At 40.9% G+C, this 21,300-nt stretch overlaps 1 protein-coding gene across 6 annotated transcripts in view; it reads left to right on the forward strand.

Moving 5' to 3' along the window:
- The first annotated feature begins 693 nt into the window (after window positions 1–693).
- myo6a (myosin VIa) overlaps window positions 694–21,300 on the forward strand; it is a 91,023-nt gene continuing 70,416 nt past the window's right edge. For 4 of the 6 annotated variants that reach the window (XM_046872608.1, XM_046872609.1, XM_046872610.1 and 1 more), the window contains exons 1-2: window positions 14,313–14,438; window positions 21,132–21,201. In XM_046872608.1, coding sequence (XP_046728564.1) covers window positions 14,322–14,438; window positions 21,132–21,201 — 187 coding nt within the window. In that variant the 5' untranslated portion in view covers window positions 14,313–14,321. Of the gene's footprint in view, window positions 847–996; window positions 1,172–14,312; window positions 14,439–21,131; window positions 21,202–21,300 lie in introns of those variants that run through there. The other 2 variants (XM_046872613.1, XM_046872614.1) reach the window with 2 other exon arrangements.

A 21,300-nucleotide genomic window follows, 5' to 3' on the forward strand; every position in this document is an offset into this window, starting at 1 on the left:
ATTATTTGGATCTCTATAGCAGGAAATCTTTCACTCCAACTCATGTAAAGTATATCTTCATGGAGCTTGGATATATTTTCCTAGATGTCCAGCATCTTTGTGCTTTCTAGACATTTTTGGGAGCTTTGAGGTGCTTTTTGGTGTTATGAATCTTTTGGAGGATCCATGAGTCCCACTGTCTCACCTGGCAGTACATTTTTGAAAATCCATGTCCAAACATGTTCTGGATGAAATGAGGACACACCTGGTCATTAATAGTGTCCAGGTACTTTTGAGCCTGTGAATATAGAGGCACTAATGAAAAAATTACCTTAACCTGAAAGCCTGTGTGTGTGTGTGTGTGTGTGTGTGTAAGGATCTCAGTAAAAGAGTCCAAACTCCAACCAATGCACCTGCTGAGACAAGCCTGGGCCTTTAATGACGTCACAACCACCAGGAAGCCCTCTGATTGGCCGACTGAAGTCCCTAACATCCGCCTCCGTTCGCCTTGCTTTAACGTGTTGCCAGATTGGCAATTTTGAAGCGCGCGTTTTATTTTTCGCTGCCTACTAATTTGTTTACTACAATAAACATGCTTGAAAAAGAAGGTTATTAATAAAGACAAGGGATTCGGCTTTGGGTGGAGATAGTAGGATTGTTGCTGTGATAAAAACGACGTGCGAGCCTATATTTAATTTCGCATGATCTGGCAACCCGTAGACGGGGGTTTATTGTGGGAGTCGGACGGAGGCTGGTGGAAAGACAGAACGATATCCGCGGGTCGGGACATCTGTGTGCGCACTTGAAGTTGAATGTGATTTGAGACACAGCCATTAAGGGAGTCCTACCGGCTCACAGAGGAACAAGGTGAGTCCATATTGATTGATTGATCTTTTCCACCCAAATCTGGACGTGTCTCTGCTGGTAGGATATTGTCCATCTCACGATTAGACCATGTGATCAGATCACTTCCTGCACACGCAGCTTTGATCAGCTGATGTTTTCTAAACAAGAGTCTTCTAACACAATCACACAACCAGTGGCATGCAGGTGTTTTGTAAACACTCTTCAAGACGTGTGTGATGAGGACAAGATTGTCCCCAACATAGACTCAACATGGGCTTCACACCTGCTCAGGTGACAGATGATCCTTAGGAGGACACCTGCCATAACCTAGGTCCATTAATCCCAGGTGAGATGTCACATACCTTCTCGTACCTGTTCTTGTAACATAGTAGGAGATTAATTGCAGTGTGAGATGAAAGCAGGACGGTAAGGACATTGAGAAGAAACATGATGGTTGGTGATAGTGTATATCTACACACCAGCAGATCCAGGAAAATCAATCCATTGGTCTCTAAAATGTCTTGCATTTGCATTCAGTTTAGATGGATTCACCATGATCCAGGATCTACCTAAAAAATGGTTCTTGGTTTGAAGAACACCTGGTTACAAGGTCAGGCCATGGATTCTAAGTTGGGTAGGAACCTTAAAGACCGACTTTTTGGCTCGATGTAGACATTACTATCAGTCTTGGATGGTCTCCAAACCATATCTTCTCGAGTACGTTGGCTGTCTTTCTCATTTCCTACAAAAGTCAAGGAAGAAGTGATGATTAACTTGTGCACTCTTAGTGATGTGATTCGTTCCAAGGGTTAACTTCTGCCCTGGATGTCCACGTGCCTGTTCTTTTTTATGGTGCATTCACTTTCAGCAAAGGTCATTAGGACAGAATTGTACTTCCTGTGTCTCCGGCTTATTAATTAACCTTCAGAGGAGCGAAGGCAGCTGGAGGACCTGCATCAGTCACAGATAAAGGTCTGGTGGTCTTGTGGTGTGTCCAGTATGAGTAGCTGATGTTAAAAAAAATGTAATTCTGAGGTACGCTTGTTGGTGAAGTTTGGTTTCTGGTTCAGGACTATGGTCCAATTCATATGTGGTTGCCATGTTGGATCCAGGAATAGTGTCTGAGTCAGTGCTTTGCCTGAGAGAGTACCGGGTGTGTCGCTTTAGCATGTCTGAGCGCCACGACACACCTCAAGAACTGGCGTCCTCATGGTTTCGTGACTCACCTGCTTCTTTTGGTGTAAAAGTAAGCCTCGCACTCCCAAGCTCATTATTATTATTCTCACTTTGGACAAACATGGACGCCGCATTGCCACGGAGGTTCGAAGACCACAAGACCTGAGGTCTTTTTCTCACTATATGATGAGGATTAAAGACAAAAGCTTTAATTTATTTACATTTTTTATACATATTTACGACATTATTTAATATAAAATATAAAGTTTCCTGGTTAAAGCTCTTCTCCAGAATCCATTGGGTGATTTTTGCTCATTCTGGCAACTCTTCAGAACGTCGCATACGGCGGCGAGAACTGGGTCGTCATGTAGAAATGATCAGCAGCAACTCCAAAGGATGTTTTATTAGCATTAGCATTAGGAGTAGCATTAGCATTAGCGAAGTCATTCCCGTTTTGTTTTGTTTAGTTTGACAGCAATGTTTTTTCTCTCTCAGAATATCAGTTCAATTGAGAAGAACTGAGAAGTGGGTGAGGGTTTAAGGGTCTTGCTTAAGGGGTCCACCAGTGGCACCGTGGTGGTGCTGGGATTTTACCTCGCGACCTGCCGATCAGTTGTCCATTACTTCTCATAATTTTTATATTAAATATATCATTAATTCTTTGTTCCAGGCCACCATTAGATCTCCATGTCTCCAGGTCTCCAAAACGACCGCTAATTTGACTAGCAGATTTCATTGATACGTAGGTGTGAGGTGTGAGGTTTCTGACTGCCACAGGAGCCCTGAGATCTCGACTTTTGGACTTGGCTTGACCTAGTTCCCCTTCAGCAATCCTTCAAAGTCTCAACAGTTCCAGACTTATTAGTCTTGACATGATGACAATAAGTGTGTGGAGTGTGTGTCTGTGCTATAGCGGAAGATACCTGTCTCAGATCCTTGACGGTCAATAGTATCAGATCAGATTTGGCTGGACCTGTTTGTAGCCATCTGAGTAGGGTGGAGCTCTGACCACATCCAAATGAGCCCAGCTTCTAGTGCATATTCACTATAGCAACCTGCCTTAGGTCACTGACTATGAAGTCAATGACCGTGACTTGTCTTCAGCCTCTTTTGTAGACCAGGTGTCTGTAGCACAGCATGGAAGTCCATAGTATTCAAAGAAAATGAAAAGCAAGGTGAAGGAAAAGACCCTGGGGTTCCACCTGCAATAATATATACCAAGGGCTTCTTTTTTTGCTTTGTTAGGAATTCTAGGGAAAAACACTAATAATGGGAATTTCATTCAACCTAATGTTGAAGTTTTGCGAAACAGGGAATCCCGGATATCTCGCTGATGTTGCTGACGTTTGCCTCACAAGAGCTGCTTTACGGTTTACGCCATTTTGCAAACTTCCATTTATCTCATATCAGTTGAGGCCCAGAAGTGGCAGCTTGATGGTGCTGGGTTTTGAACTGGCAACCCGCTAAGCAGAAGACCTTAACCACCAAACTACCACTTTAAACATGCTTTATAAACTAGAAACATCTAAAATATTCCTGTATAGAAATAATAGTGTGAGAGCAAAGTTATAATTATGTGAATCTGCGATTTTTCTCCTTTTTTTTTTTCAGAGCGATTTTTTTTCCGAGCTGCTGTCGACAGTCAACATCTGATCATCAACCCAGAATTCGAAATTATTAAGGTTTAATTGTTGCCGTTCCACAACCAACGATGGTACTTTATCATTTTAATTTTGAAAATAAATTTGTCATTTTTTTTCAAATAGCGAATCAGGTAGAACAACATTTGTCCCTTCTGGAGCAATTTACGTGGTCACATGACTTCCTCATTCGAGATTCGAGATTTTTTTTATTAACGTGGTTATACACAGAATAAAACTTGTTGTAATAGAACATTTTACACAAAATAAAGTGGACTATAAAAATAAATATATTTATTACATATTATATTAATTATAGAGAGTTTTATGGAGTTTTGCAGGTTTAAGACCTTGACCCAGTGTTGACCAATTAGTGAAAGCTAAGCTTAGTGCTTTTTTGAGCATCTTATTCCATATTTAAATCAATGTGCTCCACTCGTCTGTTAAGATGTTCCACTAGTTTTTCCAGCCACGAGTGCCTTAGTCATATGAGGTACCGATGTAGGTGAGGGGAGGATCCCTGATGTGCCGTTTCACATTTATACCAAAGGGGGTTCAATGGGGTTGAGATTGGCTCTCTATAGCGGGAGAACTTCCACTCCAACCCATATGAATTATATCTTAATGGAGTTGGCTTTGTGCACTGGAGGTTGTCATGCTGGAACAGGATTTTTGTCTCCTAGTTCAAGTGAAGGGAAAATTTCCTGCCACCGCATCCAAAGACATTCAGTGGTGTGCCTTCAGCTTTGTGGTAAGAGTTTGGAGAAGAAGCACATATAGTTGGAAAAGTCAGGTGTCCCAATACTTTTGCAGATTAAATGTACTTTAAAAAAAAAAAGTTATATAGATCTGGCCAGTTGAGAAGGTGTTGAATTTTTTCAGCAAGACCAGTCTTATGATTGCTTCTCATCCTAGATCAAAAGAAGATCAAAGGAAAAACACTATCTGCCCTCTTCTACATACAAAAGCCCACAGATGCATCTGATTGGCCAGTGTAGCTCAGCTCTCTTTTTTGATGACTCTGGCATTATTGGGATCTGCGGTATTAATTTTGCAATATATTTGGTAAACATCAGTCCTTCATTTCCTGTTGTAATTCATATGATACCAGGAAGTAACATGCTTTTTTTGGATGTTCTACCACACTAAACACTGATGAAACTATAAAAATAATCACTGGAGTCATTGGTGTTATTGATGTTATGTTCATATTTGATGGAAATTTATTTTTGTTTATTTTAAAGCTTGTCAGTAGATGACGAGCTCGAGAACTAAGTGCCCACCCAGTGCTTTAGTCATAATGTTTATTTTTTTTATTAGTCATGTTTTCGCAGGTTCTCCCACTGCTTCTTTTCTGTGTTGACCTGCCAACTTGGACTTCAAAAGCAGTCCTGGAGTTCTGGGGAGTCATGGGGTGGCAATGAGGTGATCTGGGGAGATCAGGGGAGTATTGTGGAGGTCATGGGGAGTTCTTAAGTTTTGGGCAGGTTATGATATGTTTCTGGGAGAGCATAGGGACTTTTGAGGAGGACATGGGGAGTTCTGAGGAGGACATGGGGACTTTTGGGGAATTTGTGGGAGTACTGGGGAGGTGATGAGTTTTTGGGAAGATCAGGGGAGTATTGTGGAGGTCATAGCGAGTTATGGGGAGTTTTTGCGTTTGAGGGAGGTCATGGGGTGTACCTGGGCGAGCATAAGGAGTTCTGTGGGGGTCATGGCGATTTTCTGTGGAAGTCATAGGTGGTTCATAGGGAGTATTGGAGAGGTTTTGTGGAGGTCATGAGGAGGCCATGGAGAGTTCTGCGATGGACATTGGTAGTTTTGGGAGTTCTGGGGAGGTCATAAAGAATTTTGGGGTGAACATGAGTATTATTGTTGGTCATATAGAGTTCTGGGGCGGTAATGGGGTGTTCCCAGGTGGTCATAAGTAGTTCTGTGGGGGTCATGTGGAGTTTTGGAGAGTTTTATGGAGATTATGGGGAGGCCACAGGGAGTTCTGAGGAGATCATGGGGAGTTTTTGGGAGCTCATAGGAGTTCTGGGGAGTTGTGTATCAGCTTTTTTAACTGTACAAATTTTGTGGTGTCATTTATCCTGTGCCTGCTCCGGTCATGTGAAACATCCCTGGGGGACCTCTTTCCTCTTGCTGGACATCCGGAAGTCTTTCTATATGTTTATCTAACAGTGAGAGCCATGGCTGCTCTGGTTCTGTTCTAATTTAGAGGTGACTATATCATGCTGGGGTTTATCACCTAAAACCAGAAGCCCTGCTCTGAGGAAATGAGGACATCTTATCTTTAATTTGTCAAGGAAAAATCTTCACAACAATGAGTGAGTTTTAAAGAATCGGGTCCATATCAGTTTCACTCAGGCAACATCTCATTACGATATCTGCAAGAAACAGGATACGATAATGACTTTTATCTCCTCAAGGTGCTTCCAGTACTTGCCATCATAAGTAGATTATGAACGGTACAGAGAATGTAGAGCCATGAAGGTTAGCCGAAACACATTTGTTACTTGTTTATATGGATTTCTCTTCAAAGTACCTTTAAGTATTCAGTAGATTGCCTTTTGTCATGGTTGTGTATTTGCTTTGTATTGTTCATTACTCCTGGGAAAACCAGGTGCAGAACTCTATTTAGCTTTGATTGCCATCATCTTTTCAACAACTCGTCTAAACATTCCTTTCAAAGTCAACAACGAAATAGCGAAGGAAAAAGTGTATAGACATTTTTTGGATTTCTTAAGATGTAGTTCTCGTACGTTTTCTTGTACCTTTTTTAAAAGGTTTCACAATTCATTAACTTTTTTTATTCATGGTGTCACACTATCGTCAGGGCCTTTTTTATTGGCATTAGAGTTTGACCGGAATAGATAGGAATATTGCTTGTCAATCTTTAAACTCTGTTTAAGAAAAAAAAAAGACCCGAGCTCTTTGGTTAGGTATTGAAGTACCAGGCTTGCTCGCCTCAGCAAAATATCAAGGTGCTGAACTTAAAGTTCATGACATTCCCAGAAGACCAAGACAATCATTCATTCTTATAGTGTTGTAAATAAACCTTGACTGAAATGTGCAAAAGAAGGTTTCTAGGGTGTGACATTTTCAAATACTCCAGGGCAGATTGAGCGTTGTATTGAAAGGCATTTCGCATGTAATGGTTTTCCCTGGTAAGGTGTGTCGGCTTGAACAAAAAGTCCACTTTCATGGTTTAATGAGTAGAACAATGCTTCGAATTGAAACACTTGGCGTAACATCTGGGACGACTGCATTCTTTGAAATCAGGCGCTTCGCAGGTGGAACCCGCAGGCCTCACCAGGTTTCTCGTACGTGGACGTGCACCTTAATTAACCAGGACACGAGTTGATTTGAAATGTCAGGGTTGGAAGTTGTGTAAATGAATCTGCAGTGATGTAACATATAAAGGATGTCATCCTGTCAGAATTAGTTTGTGTGACATATAACGATGACATCCTTTCACTTTTTATGAAGAAGCACAATAGAAAAACATTGAATGCCACTCTAGAAAGGCGGAAAACCAGAAATTAATTAGCTAGCTTGCTAATGTCACGCTTGGTACCCTGGAATGACGAGGCAAAAAAAAAAAAATGGTAGCGTGGTTAACATTAAAAAGTTTAGCAAGCTAGTTGTTTGATACCTAGCTATTATCCTTTCCTAATAAAGTATCTGAGGTAAAATCTTGTATTTGCTAATGTGGCACGTTCCCAAGGGTTGGCTGTGGTGGTCTTTTCTTCTTCTCACATTGAGCATAAAAGTTTAGCTAGCATTCTTTTTTCTGTCTCTCAAAACATTGTAATGATTACCGTGTTGAACTAGCAGGGGAGTTAGCATAGCTTTGTGGCAGGTTTTTTTGACCTGATTTCTGCAAACGTTTCTTTCCATACTATCTTTTTCCCGGTTTTGAAAATCCTAAGCTAATTTATCCAGGTAGCAGAATGAAAAAATCGTGATGCTTTTGGAATTTTTAACATTATGCTCATCATTTTTGTTATAAACAGGAACAACCAGCTAGCCGGCTTGTTCTGTATTTTCATTTCACGTTGTCGAACAATCGAGTGTGAGATCGCTCTGTGAGATCATATGAAGCTCTCAGCTCATCTGTGTCCTTTTGTTAAATTTGCCTTTGGTCCTATTGTCATGATGACATACCGCCACCTTTTGTGTCCAGCCAACACAATCCCTGGTCACGTGATCGTCTCATCCAGCACAAAGTCTACAGTCATGTGACTCCCCCGGCCTACACAAAGCGTGCGGTCATGTGACTCGCTTTAACGCGACAGCGAGTCCTCAGTGATCTGCTGTAACAATCCATGATTGTGTGTCGTGGAAAAGGAGTGGGCTCAAAACCAGCATAACTTACAGCGTTCTTTTCTCCTTGTGTCTGTCGTGTTCTTTGGTTTTATTATGGGCTGGTATTACCCCCAGGCTATAAATCCTTACTCTACTTTGATACATTTTTATTCAAACAATAGTCATATATTTAAAGTCGATGTCGAAAGACTTTCATAGAAAAGCACCCAGTTCTAAGGCATTGCCAATTTCCACCCACTAGATAGTCATTCTATTCTTTAGATTCTATTTCAGACAACATCTATGAGTCTGGGAGGTTAAAGACTAAAGTATCAGCCACCACGTTTTTTTGTTGTTCATCCCCAGGCCGGGTGAATGTCGTTCCATGCTTCGTCTATGGGCCACAGAGCATTCAATATCTTTTGTGCACTTTTTTGGCCCGCAGCCTCAGGATGTATTTGAACTTCACAATCCGATTGGCTGTCTATACTATTACGAATGCTCAGGGATATAGTATGTGGTTAGTTACATTTATAGATGTTGGATACAGTTTGTTAGTTAAACAATACCAGCTCATGGACATTTTGATGAAAATCACACTGGGACACTTTAATGTGTACTTTTGTTTATATCTTTCATACACATATCCATCCCTTTCTGCCTAATTATTTTGTGTGTATGTATATATATATTTAATTACCAGTAGAAAAATTCCCCAAAATGTTCATCCTGTCAGAATCCAATGTACATTAAACATATTTTATTGGACTGTAATACTTTAACGCATTTGATAAACTTGTTTTATTGTGTCGATACTTTTGGAAAGGTTTATAATCGAGTGAATCTAAATTAAGCTTTCGAACTTGACATTTTTTCATATTTGTAAAACCAAACCTTTCGCCACAAACGTAGCATTAGAAGCTGGCATGTGTGCCACCTGCCACACTGATGAATTGGCTCTGTTGTGTGAGAATGTAACCCTACAGTCCAACCGGTAGCTGAAAGCTACGTCCCCTAATTCGTTTGCAATGTCGTCCAAATGTCACTTTGGCTCTCTGAAGCATTTCCATTTGCTCTGCAGTGAGTGAGGACTTGATGCAACGTGATCACTGTATTTATTTATTTATTTATTTATTCCATGTGGTGTTTTGTTCTACCGATTTTCTTCTCAAATTGGTCTTGGAGTAGCGTGAAATCTAACACTTGGTTCCTCTGAGACATTCGACTATATCTATATCTATCGCTTTAATCTTCTATCTACCTTCTGAGGAAATAAACTCACAGATGCCTACGACTGTTTAATGAAGCTGTGATTGACAGGAGGGAGGCGGTATAACACCCCTCCCACTTTGACAGCCCGGCCAATTTTTGCTTAGCTGAAATTTAAGTTCTCTTGACGATTCTTTTGCGTCCTTCAAAAAAGTTTTTTTGAGGCGATTACCCCATCCCACTTGCCCCATGGAGAAGATATTGCACTTCTAAGAGCACTTAGACAATCTCATCCTTGAATGTTTATCAAGGCTGGACTACTTGTCCAGGGACATTTTTTTTTTTTGCATTCATTCAAAAGTTTGTAAAGAGGTGTCGATACTTTTGCACAAATGTTAACACTTTTAATTTTTTTAATTCAACTATTAAAATATAACTTCTACATTATATATTTTATTCTATGTTATAAGCAGAAGAATGGACATTTTTAAAATATACAATGTTTTTGCGACTCGCTCTGTTTACAAGTAAGTGTCACCTTAAACATAGTCTATCTCATGGCCATATGATTAGGGACTCTTGCATTAGCCTAGCTGTTAGCATTAACAGTGAAATAATAACCTGAATGCAAGCGTAGAGGTGACTGAAGGTCGTTTATCTTTACAAAGGCTGCATGTAGGTCAAAGGTCAGGCCTGAAAAGGGAACGTTTCAGCTTCACGTTACAGCTGTAGTATTGTTGAGTCACCTGGAGTCAGTAAAGTAGCCCTCATGAATGTGTTTCGGAAAAAAAACAGTGACATATTTGTGTTCGAAACATCCCTGTGCTCGGAGCGCAGCCTGTATTCAGGTCAAGGGTTGTAGTTAGGACAGTGTGCATTTTTTCCCCTCTCAAATGTCTCCTGTTCGTGGTAAGACAGCCAAGTCGAGGGATTTCCTCAGTTCTTGGCTGCTCTTGTGTCATGTGTTTGTTTTTTGTAGCGTGTCAATGCAGGCTAAGCAAACAGCTAGCAGGCACACCCTGTGTGGAAGTGCATTTCCTCTCAAATGTTTTTTTTGAACAAAACAGCAGTTCTGTAGACCATTAAAACAATGCGTACGTTGAAATTAAACGATCAAACCATCGAAAAAACGACGTGCTACATTCAGCCCCTCATTTAAAAGCAGGATGTGTCAGCAAAAGGCTTGTTTTTAAACATAGCGCATTAGCTTCATCCGCATCCACGTTCAAAAAAATATGATGACCCCTGCCCCAAATAGCTGAATTTGTTCTGCAGGAGTAGACATTACCAGCCTTTTTAACACCGTAATGAACCTACAGAGACCTTTTATATGATTATTAATTTAAGTAGGCCACTGCTTATTGCTAGCGTTTAACCGTGAAGTATATTAATCCGGCCTGTGAAACGTTTCCCGTCTTTGTGTGTGTGTTTATTCATTTAATCGAAGTAAAATTATTCCATTCGACTTCGATTTTTTTTATAATTCACACACACACACACACACACACACACACACCACACACATCAAAAGCCTTTATTTGTCACATGTACATTACAGTACAGTGAAATTCTTTCTTCATGTATCCCAGCTTGTTTGGAAGTTGTAGTCAGAGCGCATGAGTACGACCATGTAGCATATAGGGTTAGAAGCCTTGCTTAAGGGCCCGACAGTATAGATACAGCATCTTACAAAAGTAAGTACACCCCACACATTTCAGCATCCATTTTAATTATATGTTCTCAAGAGACAATTGTGTATAGAAATGAAAATGTAATATATTTTAGAGTAATCAGTCCTCTAAAAAATATAATATTTGGCAACAAAAGTCTGTCATGTAACCGTGCAAATGTCAACATGTCCCGTCATGTTCATGTTTTTGTCTGGACCATTTAATATATGTGTGTATTCGAGCAGTTAAAATGTGTTGCTTTGAGTCCGATTTTCTCATACTGACCACTGGATGTTCAACATGGAACCTCATGGTAAAGAACTCTCTGAGAGTAAGTGTTGGGCCCTTGAGCAAGGCCCCTAACTCCCTTTGCTCCAGGGTTTCTGTAAAAGAGAGAGATTATTCAATTCGATACAAGGAATTTTTATTTATAAATGCTATTTAATTCATTGGGATCGTGTGTGTGTGTGTGTGTGTGTGTATGTATATATATACCATACTTATACCACTTGGTAGAAGTTTTTATTCATATTGGAAAATCCTTTCAGTTCCAGTGCAACTGTAATTCCCTTATCTGCGTTCGGGGTTTTTTTTACGCCTGAAATCCACATTTGCATAAATGCACCGCGGTCAGATGTAATCATCTATCCAGGTCAATGTGATCATGGATAGCATCGTTTCCGGGATCAAAGACTAAACAGCTGTGCTGATGTCATGCACTTTGGAAATGATTTCCTGTTTCTTTTGCTTGTGTCCCTGCACCGTGTAGAACTGGGGACTGGGATCGGTTGATGGACGTGGTGTAATAAACAGTCTCTAGATGGTATCTTCACGGTGGTACTGAAAGGGAACGTATCAAAAGTGCAGTTAAAAATAGAAATGATACCAGAACATCTGAGCGAATCATTTCCACTGATTTGCAGGGGATTAATTGTACAAACGGGTGCAAAAAGAAAAAAGTCCATTTAAATAGTTCATTTGTTTGGACCCTCTGAACACTTGTCATTCTTACATTGGCTGGGAGAGCCAGAGATGGGCCTCGGATTGCGTCGCGCCCGGATTTGTGTATGCAAATAGTTTTACTCAGCCGTTGGTCTGCTGGGTTTACGACAACTTCTCATGTTTTCTGGATGTTCAACTGGGTGAAGCCTTTTCCTGGTTTATTAGGGTTAAGCTCAAAATAATGGAATAAAACAGTTGAATGTGTGTGCTGTTATAGAACGGGGTGATGTCAGATAATGGTTTGGTTAGGCGGCAATACGTGGCAAAGTGGCGCTAGAATGATCAGAATAATAAAAAAATATATAACAAAAATTAAATGTACACTATATGGACATAAGTATTGGGAGATCAAACCTTTTTAGCCATGTCTGGCTTCCCCAAGTTGTTATTATATGTCTTGGGAAGTGGGAGCATGAAATTTTCCCTTCACTTGAACTAGTAGACCCAAACCTGTTCCAACATGACGATACCCAACACGCCAACTCCATGAAGATTTGGAAGTTGACCTGCTATTTAACTTTGTTATTGCATAGTGAAGGTACACAGCAACACAATGCAGTTTATATATAAACATATAAGAAATGTTGAGAGGTTATATCAGTGCAGGATGTGTGTGTAAGGCCCAATATGTGTTCGGAATATCGGATATAAAGATATAGTACATAAAACTTTCTTTCGGCTTCTCCCATCAGGGGTCGCCACAGCGGATCATCTGCATGCACATGTTTTACGCTGGATGCCCTTCCTAACGCAACCCTCCCCATTTATCCGGGCTTGGGACCGGCACTAAGAGTGGTTGGGGTTGGTTCCCTGACCGGGGATCGAACCCGGGCCGCAGCGGTGAGAGCGCCGCATCCTAACCACTAGACCACCAGGGAACTTATAAAGATAAAGTACATATATAGTGTATATCTTTTTTTTATCATTGAAATTTTACGTAGTATACCAATTTCAATAAAAAAATAATAATTGGTGTGTGTGTGAAATTTAATATCGATTGCAAATGTAAATTTGCAAGTAAAATTGATAATGTAAGATAAATGATCTACAGTGGAACCTCGATAGTTTGTGACTTTTCTTTTGGAGCCGGAGAGTAATTAGCGAAAAATCGTTTTGTAATAATAAACGACAAAATGTGTGAAAAACTATTATTATTGTATTATTCATTTAAAGTAGTAAATACAACATTTAGCACAAGTAAAATCGCAATTTTTATTGAGTTTACCATCAAAAGGAGTCAAAACCTCGCGATTTATTTGTTACTCGCGAGGGGTCATAAAACATAACCCCCACGGGTATAGAGGTTACACTGTACTGTAAAAAAATAAATAAATAAAAAGCTAAGGAAAGCAAATAAATAATGCAGTTTGAGGGGGAAAAAACATCAATGTGTCCCAATACATATCGTGTCAATTTTTAGTTAGATGTCAAATAATATCTTGTCAGTTAAACAGAGGTAAAGTTTCAAAGTGGAAAAAAAAAGCCCTTGAGATCTCAGCACATTTCAGTGTGTAACCTGAGCCAGCTGGTGTCCTTCACCTGATTGCTGGTGCATGTGTGTGTGTGTGTGTGTGTGTGTGTGTGTGTGTGTGTGTGTGTGTGTTAAAGCCGTTCTGAGGAAAAATCGTCGTTGCCCTGAGGAGAGAATGTTCTGATTGTCACGCAGACGCCAAACGATTCGGGGGGAAGCCTGAGTCGAATAATTAATAGTTCCACACTGAGAGTCTGATTCAGGCTGGGAACTGGGACCTGGCCAGCGCCGAGGCCTTTTGTGTCTTTGTGTACAGCGAGCAATCAGGGACAAAAAAGTGAAAGTCGTACCCATTTTTTAGCAGGTTAACCCTAATCGGAACACGATTATCGGTTACGGTAAAAGCAGAATGTTGTCGATTTCATTTTCTGTAATAGCAGTTTGAACAGTCATGCTAGCTACACGGCTAATTTCAGGTTAATGTTAATGAGTAACTATTTAGTCTACTTTAATAAAAGTCCCTTCACATATATGGATTGTGTTGGTGGATGTAAGTATGGATTAAATAGAAATAAAAGTCGGGTTGGATGTTTTTTTTTTTTTTTTTTTATTGTTTTGTTTTGTTTGTTTTTTGTGCCGATCCTCAGATCCTTTCATTGTTTGAAAAGGACGGAAAATTGCAAAGTGGTAGTCAAATTAAAACTGCAGCACTGAAGTGGGGAATCAAACACAACACTTCCAGGCTGTGTGAAGAAAATGAGAGGAGATAAATAAAAAAATTTCCGTTGGAGATAAAAAAAAAAAAGATTTATGAGTAAAGAAAGGATGCGTTCGTCACGTGTTAATAAAATTAGAGGCGTTAAAATTAATTTGCGTTAACGTGTTTTTACGCGTACTTTTTGACAGCTCTAAAGCTGTACCTGCTGAGCGAGCGAACATGATTATTCTTTGAATCGGTGTGTATCGTGTCTGCTGTGATCTGCATAACATGAGCGTGTATGATTGCAGTGTGGTGCGATGGAGGATGGAAAGCCGGTGTGGGCGCCTCACCCTTCTGACGGGTTTCAGCTGGGCACCATCGTAGATATCGGTGCTGACAGTCTGACCATCGAACCTCTGAAGGAAAAGTGCAAGGTGAGACCCATGTGTCTGTCTGTCTGTCTGTCTGTCTGTATGTCTATACCTCCATTCCTCCATCCTCCCCTGTCTGTCTGTCTGTCTGTCTGTGAGTCTGTCTTTCTGTCTGTCTGTCTGTCTGTCTGTATATACCTCCATTCCTCCATCCTCCCCTATCTATCTGTCTGTCTGTCTGTCTGTCTGTCTATCTCTCTCTCTCCCCCCCACCTACCTACTAGATACCCGATACCTCACTTCTACTACTCTGAAGCTGAATTTTTTTTTTCTTTTCCCCCCAAATGACTGCGTTTTATAACATTTTTTTATAAACATAGGGACTCAAAAATTTCAAATTTTGCATTTTTTTAAGAACATATTCTTCTTTTGATACACAATATAGAGCGGTCCTTTCTAGCCATTAAAGTCATATAAAAAACCAAAAACAACTTTTGTGACATTGAAGACTCCTTCCATGAATAAATAAATAAATAAATATACACATCCACATTTATTTATTTACAAATTTTTTTTCCATAGTTAATAAAAAGATCATAGTCTCGCGTCCATGTGCCGATTGTTCCCATAGAAACTGTAAAGCAGTACGGTATTTAAAAATGTCATCTTTTTTTTTCCCTCTTTTTCACTGTTTTTTTTCCCTCTCTCTTGTTTGACTATGTGATGTTTTCTTATTTCCATGTTCTTTGGGTTTATATATAAAAAAATAAAATAAATAAACACAATTTCTAAGCCGTGTAAAAAGAATTAGTCGACTGGAGATTTGAACTACGCCCTTGTGTCCGATGAAGGAATGGACATTTCTTGTTTTTTCTCAGGTCAGCGTTTGGAGTAGAAGCAGCTCTAAAGTGCTTCTTCAAAGAGCTGCATTGAAGGAAGGTTTCAAGGGATCGGAGTGGCACACAGCTGTTTAGTGGTAGAATGAGTGATTTGTGGATGAGGGTGACGGGAAGAAAAAAAAGAAACGTTACATCTGCCTCGTGTGACGTTAGACGGATGTGCTTGGAGTGCCTGGCTCTGATATTTGGCACAATGTGAGGAGTGTTTTTATCTGTGTAGAGTGTGTGCCAGAAAATAGAGAGAGACAGAGACAGAGACAGTGAGGAGAAAGCAGGGTCAGTGGAGGGTTACAAAAAAAAGTCCGAAACTAGACAAGCATCAATAAATTATTTAGTTAATAAATTAATATAATCAAATAAATATAAACTAATTTTAATTATATTTTTTTATGTATTTTTTTTTTTTCAAAATTTTAAATTAAATTCATTTCAGTTATGAACAAATGCATATTTAAATCATGTTTTTCTTTAAACATTATTTGTATCTTATTTGTTATTTGTTTAATTTTTGTCTTTAGTTATTCATTTGTCTATGGATTTATTTGTGGGTGTATTTTTGAATAACTGAATTTTTGAATTACTTTAAATTCTCTTGACATCCAACATCCTACATACACCTACATCTATCTACACCTCCCGACCTACCTACACCTACATCTACCTACACCTACATCTACCTACACCTACATCTACACCTACACCTACCTACCTACACCCACATCTACACCTACACCTACCTACACCTACATCTACCCACACCTACATCTACACCTACACCTACACCTACATCTACCTACACCTACATCTACATCTACACCTACCTACCTACACCTACATCTACCTACACCTACATCTACACCTACACCTACCTACCTACACCACATCTACACCCACACCTACACCTACACCTACCTACCTACACCTACATCTACACCTACATCTACCTACCTACCTACACCTACATCTACCTACAGCTACATCTACCTACACCTACATCTACACCTACACATCTACCTACCTACACCTACATCTACACCTACACACCTACATCTACCTACCTACACCTACATCTACCTACACCTACACATCTACCTACCTACACCTACATCTACCTACACCTACATCTATCTACACCTACCTACCCACCTACACCTACATCTACCTACACCTACATCTACACCTACACCTACATCTGCACCTACACCTACCTACCCACCTACATCTACATCTACACCCACACCTACATCTACCTACATCTACCTACACCACATCTACCTACACCTACATCTACCCACATCTACCTACACCTACATCTACCCACACCTACATCTACACCTACCTACACCACATCTACCCACATCTACCTACCCACACCCACATCTACCCACACCTACCTACATCTACACACCTACATCTACACCACACCTACACCCACCTACCTACACCTACATCTACACCTACATCTACCTACACCTACATCTACCCACACCTACATCTACCCACATCTACCCACCTACACCTACATCTACCCACACCTACATCTACACCTACACCCACATCTACACCTACATCTACCTACCCACATCTACCCACACACCTACATCTACACCCACATCTACCTACATCTACCCACCTACCTACATCTACCTACACCCACCTACCTACCCACATCTACCTACACACCTACATCTACCTACACCTACACCTACACCCACACCCACATCTACCTACCCACACCTACATCTACCTACACCTACACCTACATCTACACCCACACCTACATCTACCTACACCCACATCTACCACATCTACCCACCTACATCTACCCACACCACATCTACCCACACCTACACCTACCTACCTACACCTACATCTACCTACCTACACCCACATCTACCTACCCACACCTACATCTACCTACACCTACATCTACCTACACCTACATCTACACCTACACCTACCTACCTACCCACATCTACACCTACACCACCTACCTACACCTACATCTACCTACACCTACATCTACACCTACCTACACCTACATCTACCTACACCTACATCTACATCTACATCTACCTACCTACACCTACATCTACCTACACCTACATCTACACCTACATCTACCTACCTACACCTACATCTACATCTACACCTACACCTACCTACCTACCTACATCTACCTACACCTACATCTACCTGCACACCTACATCTACCACACCTACATCTACCTGCACACCTACATCTGCACCTACACCTACCTACCTACACCTACATCTACACCTACACCCACATCTACATCTACCTACCTACACCTACATCTACCTCACACCTACATCTACCTCACCTACATCTACACCTACACCCACCTACCTACATCTACATCTACACCTACATCTACATCTACCTACACCTACATCTACCTGCACCTACATCTGCCTGCACCTACATCTGCACCTACATCTACCTACACCTACATCTACCTACACACCTACATCTGCACCTACATCTACCTACACACCTACCTACACCTGCACCTACATCTGCCTGCACCTGCGTCTGCCTGCCTGCGTCTGCCTGCACCTGCACCTACATCTACCTACACCACACCTACATCTACCTACACCTACATCTACCTACACCTACATCTGCACCTACATCTACACCTACACATCTACCCACATCTACACCCACATCTACCTACATCTACCTACATCTACCTCACCTACATCTACCCACACCTACACATCTACCTACACCTACATCTACCTACACTACATCTACACCTACATCTACCTACACCTACCTACATCTACACCTACATCTACCTACCCACCTACATCTACCTACACCTACATCTACACCTACATCTACCTACACCTACCTACACCACATCTACCTACACCTGCACCTACATCTACCACACCTACATCTACATCTACACCTACATCTACACCTACCTACCTACATCTACCTACATCTACATCTACCTACACCTACCTACCCACATCTACATCTACACCTACATCTACACCACATCTACCCACATCTACCTACACCTACACACCTACATCTACCTACCCACATCTACACCTACACCTACCCACACCCACACCCACACCCACATCTACCTACCCACACCCACACCTACCTACATCTACCTACACCCACCTACCTACATCTACCCACACCACATCTACCCACATCTACCCACCCACATCTACCCACCTACACCCACATCTACCTCACACCTACATCTGCACCTACATCTACCTACACCTACACATCTACCTACCTACCCACATCTACATCTACCTACCCACATCTACCTCACCTACATCTACCTGCACCTACATCTGCCTACACCTACATCTACCCACCTACATCTACCTGCACCTACATCTGCACCTACATCTACCCACCTACATCTACCTACCCACCTACACCTGTGCCTACCTACCTACCTGCACCTACATCTACCTACATCTACCTGCACCTACACCTACACCCACCTACCTACCTACACCTACATCTACCTACACCTACATCTACCTACCTACATCTACCTACACCTACATCTACCTACCCACATTACCTACACCTACATCTACCTACATCTACCTACCTACACCTACACCTACCCACCTACCTACCTACTTACTTACACTTACACCTACCAACCCACACCGACCTACCTACACCTGTGCCTACCTACCTACCTACACCTACATCTACCTACACCTACCTACACCTGTGCCTACCTACCTACCCACACCTACCTACCTATACCTACCTACACCTGTGCCTGCCTACCTACCTACACCTACCCCTACCTACACCTACGTACCTACCTACACCTACACCTACCTACCTACACCTACCTACTTACCTACTCCTACCTACCAATAGGATGTATGGTATTGATTTGCACCAATAAACAAACACAGCAAATGGAACACCGTATGTCACACATTTTTGGGGATTTTTTGTCAAGTTTGCTTTCTTTTTTCGTCAATGAATAAGGTATCAGTTTGGGTCGGATTCAGTTTTTGGTGAGCGACTAATTCGGAGTTTTGTCACACTGTAGTACTTTCCAGGAAATAATTTGCGCCGCTAATAAATGAATAGATTAACATGGCAGAGGTAGAGCTGCATCTTCCTTTAAAAGTCAGAAGGCACTCAAGGAAATTGATGATTTGCTGTTTGTCAGAAGAAAAGATATAAAAGGAAACTATTTGTACCATATTGAATTAAAGAGTATCCTATTTTTTTTATTGGATCACATTGTTTTGATTCTAATCGCAAATTGGATCGCACTGCATCATAACAGGGTGAATCGTATTATATATCGATACATATTCATAGGTATCTTTAATGTATCTTATCGTCGGCTATGCTCCGAGATGCGAATTACAGATACATCCGGCAGTGAGAACAATGTCCTCTGTATAGACCATTGTCCTGCTCGGACTGAGAAATAAATTTAGCCTTTTGTTGAACTCACTCAATTAGTCTTGACTTGATTGACAACTTGGGGCATTGTGAGGATTTAATGACACGAGCATCATCAATCGACCAAAATTTACCAGCTTTAGAGGAAGTACAAGTGCGAGAGAATTGCAGCGTTGTTCTCGTTCTCCGTCTTTTTTTTGTGCTGGTGTTGTGCAATCGGCGTCCTTTCAAATGAATGCTTTGGCTGTGTAGGATGAATAATACATGTAAATTTGCTTGTTTTGTGTGTGTTGTGTTGTGTATAACGTGACTATACAAGACCTTAGTCAGGTCTCTGTAATACACCTTTGTCTCCAACTAGCCAAATTCTAAAATAAATATATGGAAAAGTTCATATTGAACTGCTGAACTACATACTGTACTGACCATAAGAGCTTTTTTGAACATCCTGTTCCACACTTAGTCCCCATTTGGTTTTATAATACATGCTCTCTTCTGCAAAGATCTTGCACTAGATTGTGTGGAGATTTGCGCTCATCCAGCTACAAGGATGTTGGTAAAGTCAGGTACTGATGTAGGTAACGTGAGGAGACCTATATGAGGCCAGAGCTTTATATCAGAAGGTCTTTCACTCCAACATTTCACTCCATTTGAGACCAGTGCAGGATTGTTGTATTTAATCAAGAATACAACTCTAGAAACGATAATGTACTAGAACACCTGCATTGAACTAAATCCCTCGGTTTGCTTTGTTGCTACTGAAATTTCTAGAAAATGTAGCTTCCTGTAGCTGCCCACAATTCCTGCCTCCAAAGCCAAAAACAAACCAGCATCCTTCTACCTCACAGCACTTGACTCACCCCTCACCGATCTTCAACCACTCCTCAACTGGTCCTAACATCTCTCAGGGTACAAGGAAGACATGCTTTAAGATTTATTTTCATTGATCTGGCAACCCGAGATGGTGGAACGAACTAGCACCTGATTTCCAAAAAAACGAGTCGCTAGCAGTCTTCACACTGCACACGACCTGCTAAGACCTTTCAGCAGTACCTAAAATTACAGGTCGTCACTGACTTACGATGGAGATGCTTTGTGATGACCAAATCGTAACTTGAAAATATTGTAAGTCGAGACATGGCCTAGTCTACCAAAGGCGATCAGTATTGGGTTGTATCCTATTGATAATTTAACAAATTACGGTATATATAATTTAGCGAAATGGAGCTATTTACACTACCGCACTGTATAAATTATACAGCATATATAAACATATAGACTGATCTCATCTATTGTTTGTGTCCTAATGAACATCACAATGTATTTCCTGATTTCAAAGCATTTTTTTAAAGTTGTTCTGGATAAAGGCTCTGGATGGTAAACACAGCTCTGCTTCTTGTTCTTCAGACGTTTCTTGCTCCCGTCAGCCAAGTGTTTCCGGCCGAGGACGATGTCAACAAACATGTCGAGGACAACTGTGAGTGTGTAAAAATCCAATTCGGGGCCAAATTCTGATTTGTAAAAATTGCAACTGAAATCTCCAAGTTGTTGTTTTTTGTTTTCCTAGATCTGATTA

This window comes from Silurus meridionalis, chromosome 18, assembly GCF_014805685.1.
Source record: "Silurus meridionalis isolate SWU-2019-XX chromosome 18, ASM1480568v1, whole genome shotgun sequence".
NCBI lineage: Eukaryota > Metazoa > Chordata > Actinopteri > Siluriformes > Siluridae > Silurus > Silurus meridionalis.